The sequence below is a fragment of the Ictalurus punctatus genome, chromosome 14 (genome assembly GCF_001660625.3).
Source record: "Ictalurus punctatus breed USDA103 chromosome 14, Coco_2.0, whole genome shotgun sequence".
Classification (NCBI taxonomy): Eukaryota; Metazoa; Chordata; class Actinopteri; order Siluriformes; family Ictaluridae; genus Ictalurus; species Ictalurus punctatus.
In genome coordinates this window covers 7525086-7545085 of record NC_030429.2, presented here as the reverse complement: position 1 = coordinate 7545085, position 20000 = coordinate 7525086, and the positions used below count along the sequence as shown (strand labels likewise).

Genomic DNA, 20000 nt, shown 5'->3' with positions numbered 1-20000 from the left:
TTCTAGCATACGCGCTCGCTCGTTTGCCGAGCGCTCACGGGATCGTAACCCGAGCTCCCTACGATTTATAGTCCTTCCTTTTTAAGTTGAATTTTTAAGACCCGTGTTTAAGAAAGGTACAAGCCGACATGAACCCGATACACGTTGTGGTAATTCATCATGACCCGATTAATTGAATACTTTTATGAGGGGAAAAGGCAAGCTTGTGTTCTTAATTAACACGTGTCCTCTTTTATAGCTTGCTATTTTATTGCCTCTGATTAATTGCTTCATGCTTGTATATGAATGAAAAAAGGAGTAGAACAAGGGGTCGAGTTCATTCCCGTAGAGCTCACCTGCCTCAAATAGAAGTGCTTAGCAGCTTTATATTCAGATCAGCTCAGATATACAGCAGCTACAGTTCGCGTAGCGCTAAACTGACAGGTAGGTCACACCTACGCTGTTATTTTGAGGAAGACGGGGCTCTCGCAGCGCCATGAGGATTTACACGTGTTTTATTTCCGACACGCTTCCGTGGAGTTTGCCAATCCATCAGCTTGGCACAGAGACCGGTTACATCGCAAACAGCGAGGTTTGAACCTTGACCCTAGAGCAAATGCACCTCTGTTCATGCTTTCGTGACGTAAGATATCCGAATATAATTAAGCTCTGAATTTTCGGTGCTTTTGAGTCGGTTTAAAAGCAGTTCTTTTCACAGCCGTGCGTATAATCGATCGATTTAATTTTGGCTGTAATGTAAATCTGAGCGTAAATCGTTTTTATTAAAGTGCACGTGTTCTGTTTTTGAAGCGTGCCTAATTTTGTTTGAGGGTTTTTACATGCATCCGAGGTCTAAAAACACTTTAACGTGCTCATAATTTAAACTGCAGCATTACCTTTTTCCAACACAGTGTCACAAACGACTCGTTAAACGATTCGTTCTAAAGGATTCGTTCTAAACTCCTCGTTTCAGAGAGCATACTCTGCTCTGATTGGTCAGACGTCCCAGTCTGTTGCGATTTAGTCTACCGCTGACGTCGAGCAGCCGATGAAGACCAGAGGCGGGGCTTTTTGTTACAAACCTACGTAGGGTAGTACAGGAAATTGAGTCTGGAATCGCTAACGAATCGTTTCAGCTGTTCAGAATCGATTCGTTCTTTTAAGGGGTCGATAACTCCGTTTGTCGTGCGTTTTGATTTCTGAAACTTTGTAGACTTTTTACATTCACAAACGGCTCTATAACACGCTACATGAACGGTAATATCTGAAAAAACATAATAGGTGCACTTTAAGCTTTAGTAGTATTTCTGTGCTAACACGTTATTTAAGTGCAGTGCTCACAGGGCTACAAAGGCCCTTCCTGATGCCTTACGCCCGTAAACATTTTTATCAGGGTTTACTCTAACGTGCATTGGCTGTCTTACTGGCTGCTCAATTTCTTACAATTTCCATAACTATTACAATTAATAGTTAAGCTATTTCTATGCGATGGCAGTGTTATGCCAACATTGACAGAGTTACAGTATGTACATCTTCTCTAGCCCCTAAGTGAGATTTGTTTTATGAAGGCCAATGACCTAGTCATGAAACTACAGTGCATAGTTGTGCCCAAAAGTTTGCATACCCCTTGCAGAATCTGCTAAATCTTAATACTTTTAATAAAATAAGATGGATCTTAAAATTCCCATGTTTATTTAGTTCTGCCCTGAATAAGCTATTTCACATAACAGATGTTTACATAAAGTCCACAAGACAAGATCATAGCTGTATTTATAAAAAATTGACCCCGTTCAAAAGTTTACACACCCTTGATTATTAATAGTGTGTCGTTACCTGGATGATGAGCGGCTGTGTTTATGCTTTGTGAGAGTTCTGCACGAGTCCCTTGTTTGTCCTGAGTAGTTCAACTGCCCACTGTTCTGCAATAAATCCTCCAGGTCCTGCACATTCATTGCTTTTACAGCATCTTCTGCATATTCGACTCCTTTCCAACAGACTATATGATGTTCAGATCCATCTTTTCACACCGGGGACGGCTGAGAGACTCGTACACGACTATTACAAAAGGTGCAAACGTTCACTGACGCTCAACATGATGATGATGCATTAAGAACCAGGGGGGGTGTAAACTTTTGAACAGGATGATCAGTGTACATCGTTATTTTGTTTAAAGATCTTTTTTTTTTTTTTTCTTCTCTCCATTTTGTACTGCCCTTCAGAAGATAAATAAGAGAGTTACACGTCTCCCAGAAGACAAAATAATAACAATTTACACCGGTCATCCTGTTCAAAAGTTTACACCCCCCTGCTTCTTCATGTATTGTGTTGCTTTCAATTTTTTTTTTTTTTCCCCCGCACCATTCTGTGTACACTCTACAGACTGCTGTGTGTGGAAATCCTGGGAGATCAGCAGTTTCTGAAACAATCAGAGATCAGATTTTTCTCTATATTCTGATGTTTGATGTGAACATCAACTGGAGCTCATGTCAGTAGGTGGTTTGGGTTCACTAAATTGCCCCTAGGTTTGAGGGAGTGTGTGACTATTTGTGTGTGTGTGTATAGTGAATGCTGCACTGCAATGGACTGGTGTCATATCCAGGGTGTATTCCAGCCTTGCTCCCAGTATTCCCAGTATCGGCTCCAGCTCCATCGCAACCCTGACCAGGATACCGCTCCAACTGAAGATGAATGATTTGAAATTCCCAAATTGGTGATGTTGAAAGCAATGATGCAACAAAGTGAGGGGAAAAGAGACGAGTATTGGCAGAAACAATGATGTTTTTCTGCCAAATAGCTTTGCATCTTGAAGCTCGAGGGCACTTTATTGAATCTCGTGTGTTCGTTGATGAAATGAGTCAGATTTCTGTTGGGGGGGGACGACTATTTCAGGGCAACAAAAACGTTACAAAACTGCCGAGACGACGTGTCTGCTTTACCGTGTGACAGGAATGCTTGATTTGTTAGTTAGTCATCTTCTTCTTTTCACAGGAGCGCTGCAGTGAGAGAAGCGATGTTCCAGGATTACAGATCTGGCAGAGCTGCAGGTAAGTGTTGAGCATGTCTCCGACGGACACAAGCTCACTGTCACAGCAGGATGCCGGGAAACGTGACTCCGCCGGCACGGGTTCTGCTACGCACTAGATAAATCTCTGATCGTCTGCGTGAGGAGAGAGACTCTCAATAGCAGGAGGCAGGCCATGTCTCTTCCCCAGAGGTCCATGTTTTGCGTTTGAGAAATAGAATTGCCTTTATTAACTGATTGTGTTTTCTGATTGGCTGACAGTTTTCCCGTTTCAGAGAGCAGTCATGATATCGCTGCTAAGTTTCGGATGCGTTTCGCCAACCAAGAGTCAAACGCGGGGTTTCGGCGGCACATCGACGCGAATAGTTCCAACAGTCGCATCAACGTGTCGAGAGAAAGACAGACTCAAAGTGAATTCAAATCAGAGAAGATTCCTAGCAGGAAGTTTAAGCTTCGTGGGATTTCCGAGATAAGATATGCATAATTTATATCAACTCTCTAAGCCCTCCACTCCTCCTCATTCGACAGCCCAATTTTCAGCAGCTTTTAACGAAGCTCCAGGTTTTTTTTTTGTTTTTTTTTTCTTTTCAACCACACATGGCCTACATTTATACAAAAGTGCTAACATCTATAATCCACCCATAACATTTTTGAATTTTGACCATGAGACAATTTCTGAAACAAACATTCCATGTATTTCAAGTTTCTGGCAACCATTTTTGTCTTTTATTTATTTTTATAGATCCATTTTTTTTTTCTTTGCTAGTACTGTTCGCTATATTTTTGTGACAAATCCATGCCGAGTGTTATGAGTAAATTTTCAGCTCTTCATGCCTCCCAGCCGGCTTTCGTTTGATTTGTGCGTCGTTTAATTATACGCCTTATGAAACGAAATCGCCAGACCGAATGAAAACGACGCAGCGAACCAAAGGTATGAATTTCGCCCCGGTTCGAAAATGGACGGTTGGGTGTGCAAGTGCTCTAAAACAGCGCTCAAGCCATGAACGCCATGAACGATGTCGTAGCTTCTGGTCGTTTTTTGCGTTTACTTCACACAGACTTTATCTAGGTGAACTTTAACCTGTGACCACAGTCTTATGAGCCAGTAGAAAACAAAACGACACTCTTTGATAAGTTAAAAAAAAAACCCCAAAACATGGAGGTGCTACAGACACAGTGGACTTTTTCACACCTGTTAAACATTCTGTATAGCGTTGCCTTTTCATATTAACGCCTCCCGGAGGCAGTCAGGCTGAATCCCAAATATTCACTATATTCAAGGGAGGAGCCAAGAACTGTAACACATGGGCATGTGCACTTGACGTAGTCGCATGTTTTGCAGCTGGGTAGTATGCGCTTACAGTACGGCGAGTCCGTCTCCCGAGTGGCGATAAAACATCCGGAGAAATGGTGCGCCCAGAACTAGATCTTGCACCACGACAATGCACCTGCACACACTGCGGTGTGGTCATCGCTTCACCTCCACCGGATTCGCCAGACCTCGTGACTCGTTTTTGTTCCGAGACTGAAGGGGAACGATTCGCCACCGTGGAAGAAATCCGGGGGGGAAACAAATACCCAGGAGTCTGTAGACATGATGACAAAAGATGAGTATAGAAAATGTTCCAGGAACGGGAGAAAAGCTGGGACAGGTGTATCCCATCACAAGGAGAGACTTTTAAGGGTATTAAAGGAGAAATGGTGTATACTAGGTGTTTTTTTTTATTATTATTTATTTATTTTTAAAAACAATTCTGCGGGTATTTAGGTTCCCAAATGCAGGAACCAATGAGAGTAAACCTACATGTACTTCATTTTGTATTTATTATTTACAACATATGTTCAGCATGTACACCCTTACGCTCTACACATTTTCTCAGTCACTGTGTCTCAATGGTCCCTGATATTTCAGGCACCCTGTAGATTATGTGAAATAAACAATGGATCATTTACTTTAAAAAAAAAAAAAAAAAAAAACGTATGAAGTACAAGTTTTGATCTACGTAGTGTTTTCACACCTGGCTCGTGCGGAGCGTTTGTTTCAGAACCTGGTGCGTTTTCTCCCTCGGCTCGGTTCGTTTAGACATATATGAACACCGTAATCGCGCCCGGATCCGCGCCAAAACAATCGGCCCGAGCAAATGAACTCCGGAGCGGTTCGCTTGTCTAGCAGCGCGTGATGAGAACTGCGTTGTGTAAATAGCGCGTTTGCTGTGCTAACGGCTGGCGGCACGAATCACGGTTTAACTTGGACCGAAGACGAGGTGAAACGCCTCATTGAAATTTGGTCTGCCTAACATCTTCCTGAGCAAAAACACTGAGGTTTACAAGGTGTTTACTGTTTAGGGAGCGTCTCAAGGAGATGGGCTTTAATCGCTCTGTGGAACTTATAAATTAGATCAATTATAGTAACTACGGCGAAAAAGAAAGCCACGATAAACTCGTGGAGCAGCTGTCTGTCCATCTCGATGGATGACGGCTACGTAAAAGGGTGCACTTTGACCAATAAGAGGACAGTTTACTCACATGTGACTTGCATAAACTCATTTTGGTACGTTGCCTTTAAGTGCCTGTTTCATAACAATGGCAGATCTACAGGTCTGAAAACACGCTTACGTTGGGCTACTAAAGCAAATAAGCTAGCAAAGGTTAGCCTTACATTCTGTCCAAAATAACAATTGCTAGAACCAGTAAGCTTATACCTTCACTCAGGTGGGTGTTAAGTACCAGATAAACCAGTACATGTTTTATCAGTTATGTCTAGAGCTGCGACAACTAGTCGATATAATCGATTACGAAAATCATCGTCACCGAATCTCATTGTCGGCATGGGGCGCGTTTACTCACAGCGTTCTGTTCCCAAAACACGCATCGGAGAGTAAATACTAAAGTTGTGTCCCAAATGATGTACTATACACTTACACTATGCACTATGTACTCTACCGTCTAGTGTATGGATTTTAGAAAGGTAATATCCTCGCAGGTAGAACGCTAGCGTTTTTTTTTTTTTTTTTTTTTAACTAACCGGACGTATAAGCCGCTTCTTAGTCGATGGAACATGACGTCAAACGCACTTAATGTGACACCGTTAGCTTTAGCAGAAACCCAGAGTCACTGACAATAACTTTCTTGTTTACTGTTTATATCAACGTTACCTTTTATATCCAACATGACCTCAGTCCAGGGGTGGCACCACTGCTCTAAAAGTGGTGGGGCAAATTTTATATATATATATATATATATGTATATGTATATATGTATATATGTATATGTGTGTGTATATATATATATATATATATATATATATATATATATATATATATATATATATATATATATATATATATATATATATATATATATGTATGTATATGTGTATATATAGCTAGCTATGGAGGGTCTGATTATAATACAATAACAGGACACAACACACCTTTCAATGAACGTCAGCGTAGATTGTTTCGACCTCACACCCATCATTTTACATTTTACTCCTCAGGCAGCTAATAACAGCAAAAAGTTTGTCCACGACAACAGAACACTAATTCTAAAATATGTTTTAAAAACCGAAGACATGTTCATGTTCCGCGATTGGCTGTTAGTCACGGTCCGTTTCGCTGGACATTTTTCCAGCAAGCCTTACTTACTTTATTTGAAAGATGTAAATTGAGGAACGTCCCTCAAAAGCGACACTCAACACACGGTTAACCCTTTATCGATCATAGGAGATCCCCTTTAGGACAAATCACCAACCCCCCCACCTCCAGCTGAACTGATTGTCTTTTCAACCGAGTCAGACCTGTCTGTTATTGCCTGAAGTGCTGGGTCGCCGCCCCAGTAGTTTGAAAAGTGCCGGGTCAAATGCCAGCCGTCAAATGCCCCGTCGATCCGGCAGCCCTGCCTCAGTCACCATCAGACGAAGGCGTAATCGTCAAGTGACGGCTGAAAAAAGTGCGCGACAAGTGCCAAGTCCTCTAAGGCAGGTGAGCATTTTATATTAAATGTAGCGTAGAAGACTGTAACCTGTACACTTTGCAAAGCGGAGCTTGTGTAGCACGGAAGCACAAAAGTGATGCACGAGCACAAACTGCGTTCATATCCAAAACGCTCCACTGTGTGTAAGGGGCGGGGGAAACTGGTGCGAGTTGCTTAAAAGGTTTCATTCCAGTTTATTGTCATTATAAGCTGTATTTGCGAACTTGCAGTGTGAATTCTGTTGTTCATTATAAAGGAAGCGATGTGTTAGTAACGAGGCCGCGTCGCTCCTCACTCGTGGTGCAGACGTGCTGATACAGAGTGGGAGCGCGAGTACGATCTGTAATGTCTAATGAAAACACTATGATCAGAAGTCAAATAATATGTCTAAAGCAGTGAGTAACAGAAACCGCAAGGTGCAGTGAAAGGAAGATTTTTTTTTTTTTTATTAAGTTAGGACTGTAGTTTAATTCAGTGCTTTTTGTGCATCCATAAAAAAAAAAACGTAAAAACTTATATATAATATAAACTTGAACTTGCAGCATGGAGTCCACGGTCACACATCAGGGATTCTGTGTTCCTTTTTCTTTTTTTTTTCTTCTTCTTCTTTCCTGCTAGGATTTTCTTGTTAGCAATGCTGACACGTCTGTTTATATTATGATTTATATTTCCAGTAGTTCCACTGTACCGCTGAGCTCTTTCTTGAATGCAGGAGAGCTGAACTAAAAGCCTCACAGAGGTACAGCACAAAGGAGCACCTGGGATCAAACTCCGACGGACTGATTGAGCCGGTCAACAACGAGCGAGAGTCTGTGAGGGAATGAAAGTAGTTTAATTTTGTGAAAGCTCAAAGGAACAAGGTGGCTGTAGGAGATGAGCGTGCCTTTTTCTATTAAGCTCACGCTAGGCTGCCCAGAGCGGCGGGGTCACAGCGGATTCGGAGACAGACGACTGGCCTGTCATACGCATGCCCGTTTTTTTTTTTTTGTTGTTTTGTTTTGTTTTTTACACTCGATAGTCCTGAGCTGCAGCCGCAAGAACCAAAGCGTCCTCTTTACTCGAGAGCCTGACTCCCATTAACTAGAACTATGACTCATCGTGTCTGTTAGTTAAATGCCCGAAAGACACCTCTCTGCTATGGCACTCGCGCCCTTCATATTAAGTTTTCCTTAAGGGTTAGCCATTGCTTTAAACGTCGGCGTTCGGATCCGTACCCGAACACTTTGCGTGAGCGTGAGCAACTGCCAGCCTGTTCTCTTCCCAGTGGGTACGGGGAGGGTGTCGAACTGTGAAAAAAGCTCTGCTCGAGCTGTGCCTGGCATCAGAGCAATCCATAATGAGCTCACGGCCCAGGTGAATAAGCCACCTTAATGAATCCGGGGTGTCTGATTGATATAATGTATAATAGAAGCGAGGACTGTAAAGTGGCCAAGCGACAGACTCGCTCTCGCGCTGCGTGACTCAAAACCGGCAATTAATATCGCCGGCGCTTTTTCATGTTCATAAAATTTCAGCTGTCTGTCGTGGCTTTAAGCCCTCCGGACTGGAGCGGTGAAATTGCTTTAGCAATATCTCCGCAGTCTTTCTCTTAAAATATCTGTGAAATATTGGTTTGAGCATCGTAGCCAGTATTTCAAATTATTCGAAGATTCATCAGGACTCATAAGCTAGAATAGTGTGGGGTCCCGTCCCCCCCCCCCCCCCCCCCCCCCCCCCCCCGTAAAGCCCTTCCCATCACCTCCTTTTTCAGACTGTAATAGTAATTTGGAGCTCAGTGACCCACAGCTGTGGAGGGATCAGGTAGCGAGTCCTGACACATTTCAGGCAGCGGAATGAGGTTAAAATGCTCCGCAGCTGCATCAGCCACCCGAATCTATCAATATTTATTCGGCAGGTGGGTCCCAGGTCTAATCCAATCGTTGGAATATTGCTCTAGTTCTGTATCTCGCTACTGTCCTCCACGGGGACGTTGTGCATCGGCCACAAAAAATGCATCGCATCATGCACGAGTCTCCCCTCGAGTCTCACAGAGCTTAATGTAGCCAGTAAAAATGTTTTTTTTTTTTTTTTTTTTTATCTCTTTTTCTGTAGTTACCGTTGAGACGAGAAGAGGTTATATATTTATTTACATATTTATCATATTGATCTATACCTGTGTGTGTGTGTGTGTGTGCACGTATGTCCCACGTTTGTCGAAACAATTACATTTAAAGTTAGTGAACACTCCAAATAGGATGCAAGAGAAATAAAAGCCCAGAACACGGTTGTAAGCTACGTGATTCATCTCTCTGTTCACTTACGCTTGAGGTCTGTTCTGGTGCATAAATCAGATCTAATGATAACTAATGACAGGGTGATTAAAAATGGCCGCCTACGAGCAGGTTCAGACAGATGATTAAAACTACTGTTCGGAATAATTGAGCAGAATATTCTTCCTCCTGTCGAGTTTCCTAGCAGACCGTTACGAGATGGATCGGAACGACAGCGACAATAAAAACACGGCCGATGTTTATATTGGAGGAGCTGAAGGACACGAATATCTCCAGTAACACCGAACTATAGCATTGTTTATTCTTTAAAATCTCCTCATGTACTGTTATAGGTTTACATAACCCTTGCAGAATCTGCAAAATGTTAATAATGGAAAAAAATAATAATAATAATCAATTTGTTTATTTGTTTGTTTATTTCGTACTGCCCTGAATAAGCTTTTTCTCATAACATATGCTTACATATAGTCTACAATAATAACTGAATTTACACAAATTACCCCATTCAGAAGTTTACACACCCTTGATTCTTAACACTGTGTCGTTACCTGGATGATACACGGCTGCGTTTATGTTTCGTGAGAGTTGTTCATGAGTCCCTTGTTGGTCCTGAGCAGTTAAACCGCCACACTGTTCTGCAGTAAATCCTCCAGGTCCTGCACATTCTTGACTTTTCCAGCATCTTCTGCATATTTGAGCCCTTTCCAACAGACTATATGATGTTCAGATCCATCTTTTCACACCGGGGACGGCTGAGAGACTCGTACACGACTATTACAAAAGGTGCAAACGTTCACTGACGCTCAAGAAGGCGACACGATGATGCATTAAAAGCCGGGGCAGTACTATATGAAAAAAAAAAAAGTTAACACCGATCATCCTGAAGCTTTAATGATGATTATATATATATATATATATATATATATATATATATATATATATATATATATATCTCACGATCACATGTAAGCCTACAGGTCCAGACAGTACAACACAACCAACTACAATATGAGACTGAGCTTCGCCAAATCCATTCATGCATGGGATGCTCTGGTGTCTCATCCACGGTGTTGTCCTGCCCCGCGCTCAGTGTTACCCGGAAAGGCCCCGTCTCCAACAGAGTGGTTATAGAAGACGGACGGTCACTTTCTCTTGACGTCATCTCACCATGACTTTCCTACGTAATGCATTCAGATCACTGCAAACGAGTGGAATATTTTCCGCTGGAAAACTCAAAAAAAAAAAAAAAAAAAAAAAAAAAAAAAAAAACAACCCGAGTAAACGTGTGCGCGCGGTTGGTAAGCTGATATGTTAATGGAGGTTTCTCCTCTATTGAGTACATGTCCGATCTGCACAGGTTATGGAGGTTTCCACTGAAGTGCTAGCGTTTCCATCTTGAGGGTAAGGTGGCCATAATGACAGGAAGCTTGTCAGCGCTTTGAATCGGTTTTATGGCCCAGCAATTAAGGGGGTAAGTTTTTTTTTTTTTCTTGTTTCTACTGCGTTAGAAACTATTTCCCATCTCATTCCATTTCTCCTAAAGAAATAAAATTGGCTAGGAAATGATTAGTTTGATTTATGGTTTTTCTTTTAAACCATCTTTTTTTTTCTTTCTTTCTTTCTTTTCTTTCTTATCCCCCTCCCCCATCCTTTTCATAAATGTGCTGCCACAGAGCTAATGCACCGCGGTAATAACGGCCAGAACCCTTTGTAATTACCGATCGCATTTTGCAGCGCAAAGTCAAATGACTTTTTTGATTCAGATGCGCTCATGGAATAAGGAAGTCGCTGATAGAAAATCAGAGTTCAAAAGAGGAGGGGGGGGATAAAGGAACAGACTGTCCCTAAGGATGAAATAAAATGAAATAAGACTACAGACCGGCGTTCATTCATTTTCCGGGGAAGCAGAGAAATAATTTCATTCCACCTGCCAAGCATTTAACCCGCTTTTATTAGGGGGCCGACCCCCGTAGCGCTGACAGGACGTGGGTCTTTCAAATCAAAACATCTGCTTAGTTTGATTTTCCACACATGACCCACCTACAGTTTTGCTCCCACTCCAATTTTTGCTGTCATGTTCTTTTGTCTTTTTAATTAATCTTTTTTTTGTTGTTGTTGTTGGTAAAACGCATAACTAACGCATCGATTCATTTCCCACACTCGGCTAATTTACATATAAAAGCGCCGCCCGGTTCGCCGTGACATTTAAAGCGGTCGCATGTCCGTCCGCGCACGGTTCACGTGTTCCAGAACATTCCTGTGTTTGCTTCCGTGTCGTTAAATCAATACGGCACTCCTTTCAGCAGCAATTCAACCGCATTGTGTTTTCACCAAGTAGCGTGCTGCAAGTTATTTATTTATTTATTTGTTTGTTTTTTTTTGTGGGCGCAATTTGAATTAAAAAAAAAAAAAAAAAAGAAGAAACAATGTGCCAACTTTTCATATTGCACGCACCATCTGAAAGTTGTTAGAGTGATACGAGATTCAAACGGCGACGGTCGTGTTCACCTAAAACCGCTCCACACCTCATTTATTCCTGTAATTACCCGAGACGTTTTTGAGCGTATTATTTAAAAAAAAAAAAAAAAAGAAAAGAAGAGAAAATCGTGCCGTCAGAATACGTTTCAGACTAACGCTCGTTCCTTTCCACTCTGAAAATCAGCCTGACAGCTTTTTATTCAAAGTGTTATTTGACTTGGGTTTTCTGAGGGGTTTGTTTTTTGGAGGGAGGGAAGGAGGGAGGAGGGGGAGGAATGCTAAAAACCTCAAAGTTGTTTGTGAGAATGTCAGAAAGTGTTTCATGGTTGAAGGTCTGGCTGCTTTTGCTAACCTGCGATGATGTATACGAGATATTCCGGCATCGGTGAGATTCCACAGCAAATTAACCAGGAAAAAAAAAAAAAAAATATGATGTGAACATACCAGTCAAAGCTGAGAACCTTTATTATCCTGTAAATAAGGAGAGAAAGTTGCAGGCCTGCATTCGCTTTAATGAATCCGTGAGATAAAACTAGACTCTGGTATTCGGACTGTCATGTACCTGTAAGCTCAGTATTTCAGACACTTCTACGCATGTCACCATGAGCTATGCCAAATTTACCATCGCTGTATAGTATACAGTGCGCTTTTTTTTTTGTCATCCTGTTTAGATGCATAATACAGAGTACACTCATGAAAGCATGCAAAGTTTTCTGCGGTACGTTTTGTTCGGACGACCTGGAGAACGCACCCGTAACGGACCGCGCCGCTTGATGCCGGCTTTACGCTGGCGTATTGTAACCGCGAGGTCTTTCCATTTGAGCGCACCACTATAAAGTTCATCGGCTGGCCTGATTGATGTGTTTCGTGACTAAGGTTTAATCACTGATTCGTCTTAAGTAAGCTCAGTCCTGGATCCTGGTGCGGGTGGCGATGGATACGGAGACTTTCCCAGGAACGCTGGGCACGAGGTCGGAGAATGAACCCTGAATAGGACGTCGCAGGGTATCACACACACACACACATACACGGGCAAGATATTGTTGGAAATGCACTTACCGGCATGTTTTTGGGAGGTAGGGGGAATCCAGAGGAAACCCACACAGACATGAGGAGAACACGGAGAGTAACCCGAGCTCAGCGTCAGACCGGGGTTGGCAGGGGTACAGGTAGCTCCTTCACCAGCCTGTCGCCTGTGGTTTAAATCAATGACTACAGTAAAAGTAAGTGTTTATTTATAAGAATGAAGAAGTAGCTACGATTATCCAGTGCTGCCATACCTTCCTCTACCATGATGCAGGAGTACAGGGGGCGTTTTCTAGGTAGCAAACATAATTGATTAAAAAAAAAACAGTCCTCCGGTTGAGACGAATTACGAGCTCAAATGGTGTTGAGTTTGAGGAACTGTCCGAGCCTGAATTCAGACACCAGTCCCGATTGAGGCCACACCCACTTCAGGTTTAAATCATCGCACTAAACGGATACACATAGAGTAAGCGCTGTCGTGTTACACCCATAGACAACTATATATATCTTTTCTGAGCGTATATACTCGTTTCTACGCCTCCGTAGCATGCAAATTCTGCCTAAAATTGCTTCCTCTGTCTGGGTACATGTTCTCATCCACAGCTGGTTTGGCTGGAGTAAACATACCCGGTGAGATCGTCAGATCAGCTCACTAACCAAGTGTAAGCCCGAGGCCTAATGGCATTTTTAAGCCTTTTTAATGGAAGGAGAAAGCTGGGATCATTACCTAATGATACACTCGCACTGGAAATAAGAGCCTGGTGTTTGCAATGGGAATGCTAGGAGCTCTCAGACGGGACAGGCGATATTTCAGATGTATATTTCAGACTTCATCTTGAAAGCGGAAAAGGAAGCATGCATGCGATTTAAGCAGGAGCAGTGCTTTTACTAGGTTGTGTGGGCAGGTGAGTGAGAGAAACGAGTTGTCCCAGGGGGTTGGATACATCAGTTTTTGATGGGGTTAATCAATAACAGGAGGGTTTTTATAGTACAGCCAGTCGGGGCGTTCATGCTTCTTTTTCAGTTCCAGTTTTCGAGACAAAATTGTAGCAATCAGCCCTCATTTATCCTTCAGGGTGTAATCTGAGCGAAGAGGGAATTAAAATACGATGCGTTAAATTGGCTAGACTACTGGCAGTGTCATGCTGCCGTTGTTCGGTGATCGACTCCAGGGGGTACAGCGTGTTGCACATCTCACTTACATTCCTTCTAGGTGTTTACAGCTGCACAAATGTTTACTCCTAGTGGAAATGTGCTGGTAAGTATTAGAGTTCTAAAATTTCTCATATCGATACAGCAGTTCATTGAAATGAAAGCGTTGTTGTTGTTGTTTTTTTTTTTTTTGCTGTACTGACAAGGATTTCTAGAGCGTAAAGACACAAAGGACACAAACTCTTGACCATCTCCGTGCATGCTAACGAGGTGAGCAGGTTCTGCAGGTTCCTCTCATGCCTCTGATCCCTGATCCAGCGTCAGACTTGCGTCTTTACACCAGTGCTCAGCTCTCGCTTTAGGTGGACTCCTACCTTCAGGTAACGCTAAAAAGATAGTATGTTATCGTGATGGAAGGGGTGCATGAGAGATGATTCCTGACTGGAGGTCCGAGCAGAGATCAGACCGCGAGTGCTGAACCATAAACACCGGAGCGTCGAAGATTGTTTTTGTGATTGCTACAGGAATAAACTCCTCCAGCTGGAATTCTTGCCAACTATGTTGCAAGAAAAACCGAAAAAGTACTGCCTTCGATACACACACACACACAATGCTCTTACGGATCCTAGCTAGTGTTGTCTATGTAACTCTCCTAGCTTGCTATCTTTTATGTAATTCGTATCATCATTAATAAAGATGGCACAAAGATCGGTGTTATCAAAGATGAGGTTATTTGTCTTCGCTGTAGCTTTTGGATGCTGTGTGTAGCCACAGTTAAAGTTGGACATCAGTGCAACGAAATATTTACCGTATGCACAGGCACTTTGTCCTCAGTGTTTGTTTTTCTCCCAACTTGCGATCTGTTTATCCAGGAGGTAAAAAAAAAAAAAGATACTTTGTGCTTTCGTAAAAAATCTTTTATAAGCTCTGCTGAGACCAAAATAAATGCCAACAGGAACACTTTTTCAAGTTGTTTGCACGTTCGCTTCACACCGCCGGGGTTGTGGGTTCGAGTCCCGTCTCCACCCCGTGTGTGCGGAGTTTGCTTGTTCTCCCCTATGCTTCGGGGTTTCCTCCGAGTACTCCGGTTTCCTCCCCCTGTCCAAAAGACATGCGCTGTAGGCTGATTGGCGTTTCTAAATTGTCCGTAGTGTGCGCATGGCTGTGTGATTGTACCCTGTGATGGGTTGGCACCTTGTCCAGGGTGTCCCCTGTCTCGTTCCCGAAGTCCCCTTTTATAGGCTGTGGACGATAAGCAGTATGGAAAATGGATGGATTTCGTGCTAAATCTTTGCAAAAACGCCGCTTTCTGAAAAAGAAAGAAACCACTTGCTGAAATAAACCACATAAAAGAACGGAAAATTAAGCAATAAATATCGACTTATTTTCTAGAGCCAGATAAAAAGCCCGCGCTTCAAGAGTCCTTACACTGTTGAATTCGGACTCGTGCAGAATCCGATGACATTTTCCTTTTTAACCTTGAAATACTGCCCTTGAGTGGGAATCAATGCTTTGTTGATTTCCAATGCCACATCCAACAACCGGATACTGTTCAGCCAGGATATTCACTGACGTTGCAGTTTGAATGTTATGTAACGACGACATATGTATGACAAAAATGTTTTGCAGGTAATCATGTCATGCAGTATGAGTGTAGTTCATCAAATACCACTCCCACCATCATGCAGATGTCACATGACTGCAGGATGCGGTAGGACCAGACCTGCGCTTCAAGCACCGGGTAGTGTTCGGTTGAGTGCTGGACCTTAAACATGGCATAACAGTTAGCCCAAGGTGTGTGGACTGTTGTGGAGCGCGAACAGATTAGTGACTTTTACCCATTAAACAGTCAAAAACATCAGTGCACTCATCCCTTCTGTTTGGTATCGATGATAGACCGTGGAGGTGCTGCTGGTCGTGGTCATGGTGCTGGGAATGTTCACTGTTCAAGCTACACATTACTCATCGATGATTCCAGAGCAAGGTCGCCATACTGCATAACCGCTCTCGGGTAGATTTACACCATGTTTATACGACTGAGCAGTTCTCCGTTTTGAACTCACGAACTTCTAATGTCTTAACTACCGAGCTCCCATTTCCCTCCCTTTCTGACGGCGATAATACATCGCCTTCATAAAGCATATATGATCCCCAAACGACGCACACTAATTTGTCGGTAGACGCAAACAAACATTGGGTGTGTTTCAGCTGATTTATAACATAAAAATAAGTCCAGAAAGCAATATGTAATAATACCCCGTTTTGTTTTTTTTTTATCGATATCTAAAGGCATCTCGATAGAGTCAAACCGAAACTAAAGCTAACCACACGTGCAAAACATAACGCTAACTAAAGGCTGAGGTGCACTGAAAAACTGTTAAATACAATATAAGTGTAAACTCAAACAATCGGGGTTCTGTTCATAGGGTAGGGTAAGTGTGAATGAAACACGTTTCACGCTGTCTATTTAAATATTGTCGGCGTCAGAGGTGCGTGTGGAGCGTGTGGCGAACGCCTTTTTATATGAAACCATTTTTAAGAAGGTATCCTTAAAATGTCGTATCGCGATACTAAGGCGTAATGCTGGTAAATCTTCTCATTATGAAAACCTAGTAGACGGTATAATTTTGTCTTCATCTGACAGAATGAGACTCCTGCAAATTTAATACATGGTCTTTGGATGTAGTCATTTGCACTCGGAATCACTAACACAGATGGGACTGTCAGTTTCGGAAATTAGGAAATAGCTGGTGCTAAATGAATTGATTTACGTCGACTTCGCCCCTTTATTTCGCACTTTTAGGCAGGAACTCTTCCGACCGCACATCCATTACCGTGCCAAACTTGTGCTATTTTGCTCAATTTTAAAGACGCAATCTAATGTAGAACTTGTTAGTACATCTAAAAACACGCGGACCTTTAGTAAATCTAGTCCTTGGGTTCCAAACCGAAGTGGCACAACAAAAAAGCATTCGCCCCCCTGTCATTGAGAGGTTGTAAGTTTGAATCCATCCATATCCAGGAGTCCAAGAGAGCAAAATTGGTCGTGGTCTCTGGGTTGGAGGGATGGCATTCATCTCTCTCTGTCTCTCTCCTGTCAATCACAGCAACACTGGTGCTTGTAATGACGTGATTTCCTACCTGCAGAGTGGGGGGGGAAAAAAAAACAAAAAACATGTACACCTACACTTTTGTTTGCTTACAAAACGCTACTTCAACCACACTGCGACAGTTACAGGCCCGAGACGCTACCTGTACTCTTCTACTATAGTGTACTGAAATTGCAGTACAGCAACAACAGCAGACAATAGCGAGTAGCATTATGAACGATAACCGTAGACTGTAAAAAAAATAAAATAAATAAATAATAATAATAAAAAGACGTACGACGCACTTTCACTCTAGTGAGCGTGAAGTGGACCCGCGGTATCGAGGTCCCGTCCACACTCCTGCAGAATCCACCGCAGGCACACGCCCCTGGACTTCTTCAGCTTGCTATGTCGGCGTGAAATCGACAGTTATAGGAATGTAGAAGTTAAAGTTAAAGATCCGATCTCCTCCCGAAGATCCTGAAAAACCGCTCAGAGACGCTGTCAATCGTAACGTCACACCGGCGTTTTTATAGTATCGAATAACTAACTAAACTCAAACTTATTTCAAAGACGAACACTTGAATTTACATCAGTGTCGTTTAAAAGCTACCTAAAATGACCGAAACCATCTTTGGAAAAAAACGTATTTGAAGTGTAATTTGATCGTTTAGTTTGTCTTAGGTTTATGACCTATACAGCATCCGGCCACATGGGGGCGATTGAAACGTTGTGGCTTCACTTTTCAGGACTTATGCGGCACACTTGGTGATAATTCAATTCAGTTTTATTTGTACAGCGCTTTTAACAATGGACATGGTCTCAAAGCGGCTTTACAGAAATATATAAACACAGGATGGAGATTTTAAGTGTGGGAATTTATCTCTATTGAGCGAGCCGGTGGTGACGTCGGCGAGGAAAAACTCCCTAAGAAGAAATGAGGAAGAAACCTTGAGAGGAACCGGACTCAGAAGGGAACCCGTCGTCATCTGGGTAACACCGGATAGTGTGAGAGTAAAGGACAGTTCATTATGGTTTTAACATGAAGTCTGCTTGTTGAACTAGTCCACTGTTCACTGAAGGAGACCTGAGTGTAAAACCGCACGTGGGAATTGCAGCCCTAAGGCCATCGCAGCAACCGTAGTCCCAGCAACCCCAGTGAGAACGTCCATGTGGAATTGAGGTCCAAAACCATTTCAAGGTACTTCAAGTGTTACCGTCCTCAGCAATCTCCAGGCTGCAGCCTCCAGTCGATGAGAGCTCCGTTCAGAGGTAGGGCATCCGAATCTGGCTTAAAATCATGTGTGGCTCGACAGAAGGAGTGAGGGAGAGGGAGGTAAGACTGTGTACACCTTAATGTAACCGTAATCTCGATCATTACCTTCTCGAAACCGTGTTCAGCATAGTGAATGTTCGAGATTTGACCAAGCACTGTTCTGTATATGAACTGATCTAAAGCCAGTACAGCTATAAACGAATTTAAAAGTAGGGAAGGTTGACTCGACACTGTTCACAGTGTGAGCGGCCGTGTTGATTTGACATCACTCTGTAAACAGAGAAGAAACTGGCTGAGGAGATGAAATGCCCTGTGATGTACTCTAGCATGAACGGCAGAGAAAAGATATGATGGCTGGCTTCATGTAGGATAAAGCATGTGTTAGCCTTGACGTCGACAAACAAAAACAGGAATAAGATGATAAATATAGACAATGTGTCAGTCAGTAGCTGATCATTCCTGTTGAGGAAGGTAGGTATTAGACATAGACACAGCTCCACAGGGGGCACAGTTAAAGAGACGATTGCTCATCATTTTCCATGTGTGGTTTTTATTAGTGGTCACACGGTCACTGCTGTTGCCTGGAGATGTTTGGTTGGATATCTAAATCCAGCAGTGAGGCGTGTAATACCTTCACCACCACCAACAGAACAATAACAGCGACAAAAATCACCACCATAACAACGGCCATGTCGCAACCATGTCAGTGCCGAGAATGATCCAACATCCAGATAACCTCTGGTCAGTCCCACGGTGGTCACTTTCCTCTAATGAATGGAGCAAATTCTGCACAGAAGCAGACGAGCTACAGTTAGTAATCGTATACAAGGTTTCCTATATGGTAGTTGAGCCTGATAAAACAAGGTAGGCGTACCTTCAAAACTGGCCAATGAGTGTGTGTGTGTGCGCGCGTGTGTATAATATAATCCGTGTTCTTTATATAATCAGGAACCATATCCAAAGTGGCCGAGCAGTTGTGTAACAGGATCGGGTTGTTGAGATAATGAAGCAGTTGTACAATATGCATAACAAGCTCTGAACAGAGTCGAGATGTTTCTTCATTAAAGGAAGTAATAGGAATCCAATTTAAAATTAGCATCAGTTTAGCTAAGAGCAAGTTGTTTATTCCGACTGGTATTACATTCAGACTTTTTGTTACGTTATAATACGCAGCGCTGTGATAGGATCAGCAATGATTTCTTTTCTCTCTTTTTTTTTTTTTGTTTGTTTGTACCTTCTTCTTCTTCTTTTAATTCAGCCATTCCAGTAAAGTGGGTGCAGCAGTTTCCTGGATAACTCTTTTGCTTTCCTGTTTGGCTCACACTTGTAAATAATTGAGAAGGCTGTGAGACTTCAGCAGGAAGCCATGTATAGTTTATATGGCAATGAGCCCTTATTTCTTACTGTGCTTTGGTGGTGGCACTGCATAGATCCTGCTCGCTCTGCTCCCTCTGCTGGCCCTTGGCTTAACCACTACTTCGTCTCTGTGTGCACTGGGACCTGTCTTTATAGGAAAAGCGTGTGCATGTAAAGGCTAATTATCACAGCTGAGGAAAAGTGTATTCAACTGAAAAGGCATCTGACCTTATGTGCAATGAAATATACATATTTGTTGATACCACTTTGTAGGTGCTATACGAGCTGTCTCTGGAGATTTCAGCATGAACAAGGGTACTAAACTGTACCATTCGTTGTCACATACACCTTCAGAGTGTATATTTTAATTAGAAAGG

The 20000-nt window shown here is 42.6% G+C and overlaps 1 protein-coding gene across 10 annotated transcripts in view; it reads left to right on the top strand.

The window, feature by feature from the left end:
- Positions 1 to 20000, top strand: part of enox2 (ecto-NOX disulfide-thiol exchanger 2) — a 303597-nt gene that overhangs the window by 71280 nt on the left and 212317 nt on the right. For 9 of the 10 annotated variants that reach the window (XM_017485792.3, XM_017485784.3, XM_017485786.3 and 6 more), the window contains one exon: positions 2968 to 3023. In XM_017485792.3, the coding sequence (XP_017341281.1) occupies positions 2968 to 3023 (56 nt within the window). Of the gene's footprint in view, positions 1 to 2967; positions 3024 to 20000 lie in introns of those variants that run through there. The other variant, XM_053685513.1, reaches the window with a different exon arrangement.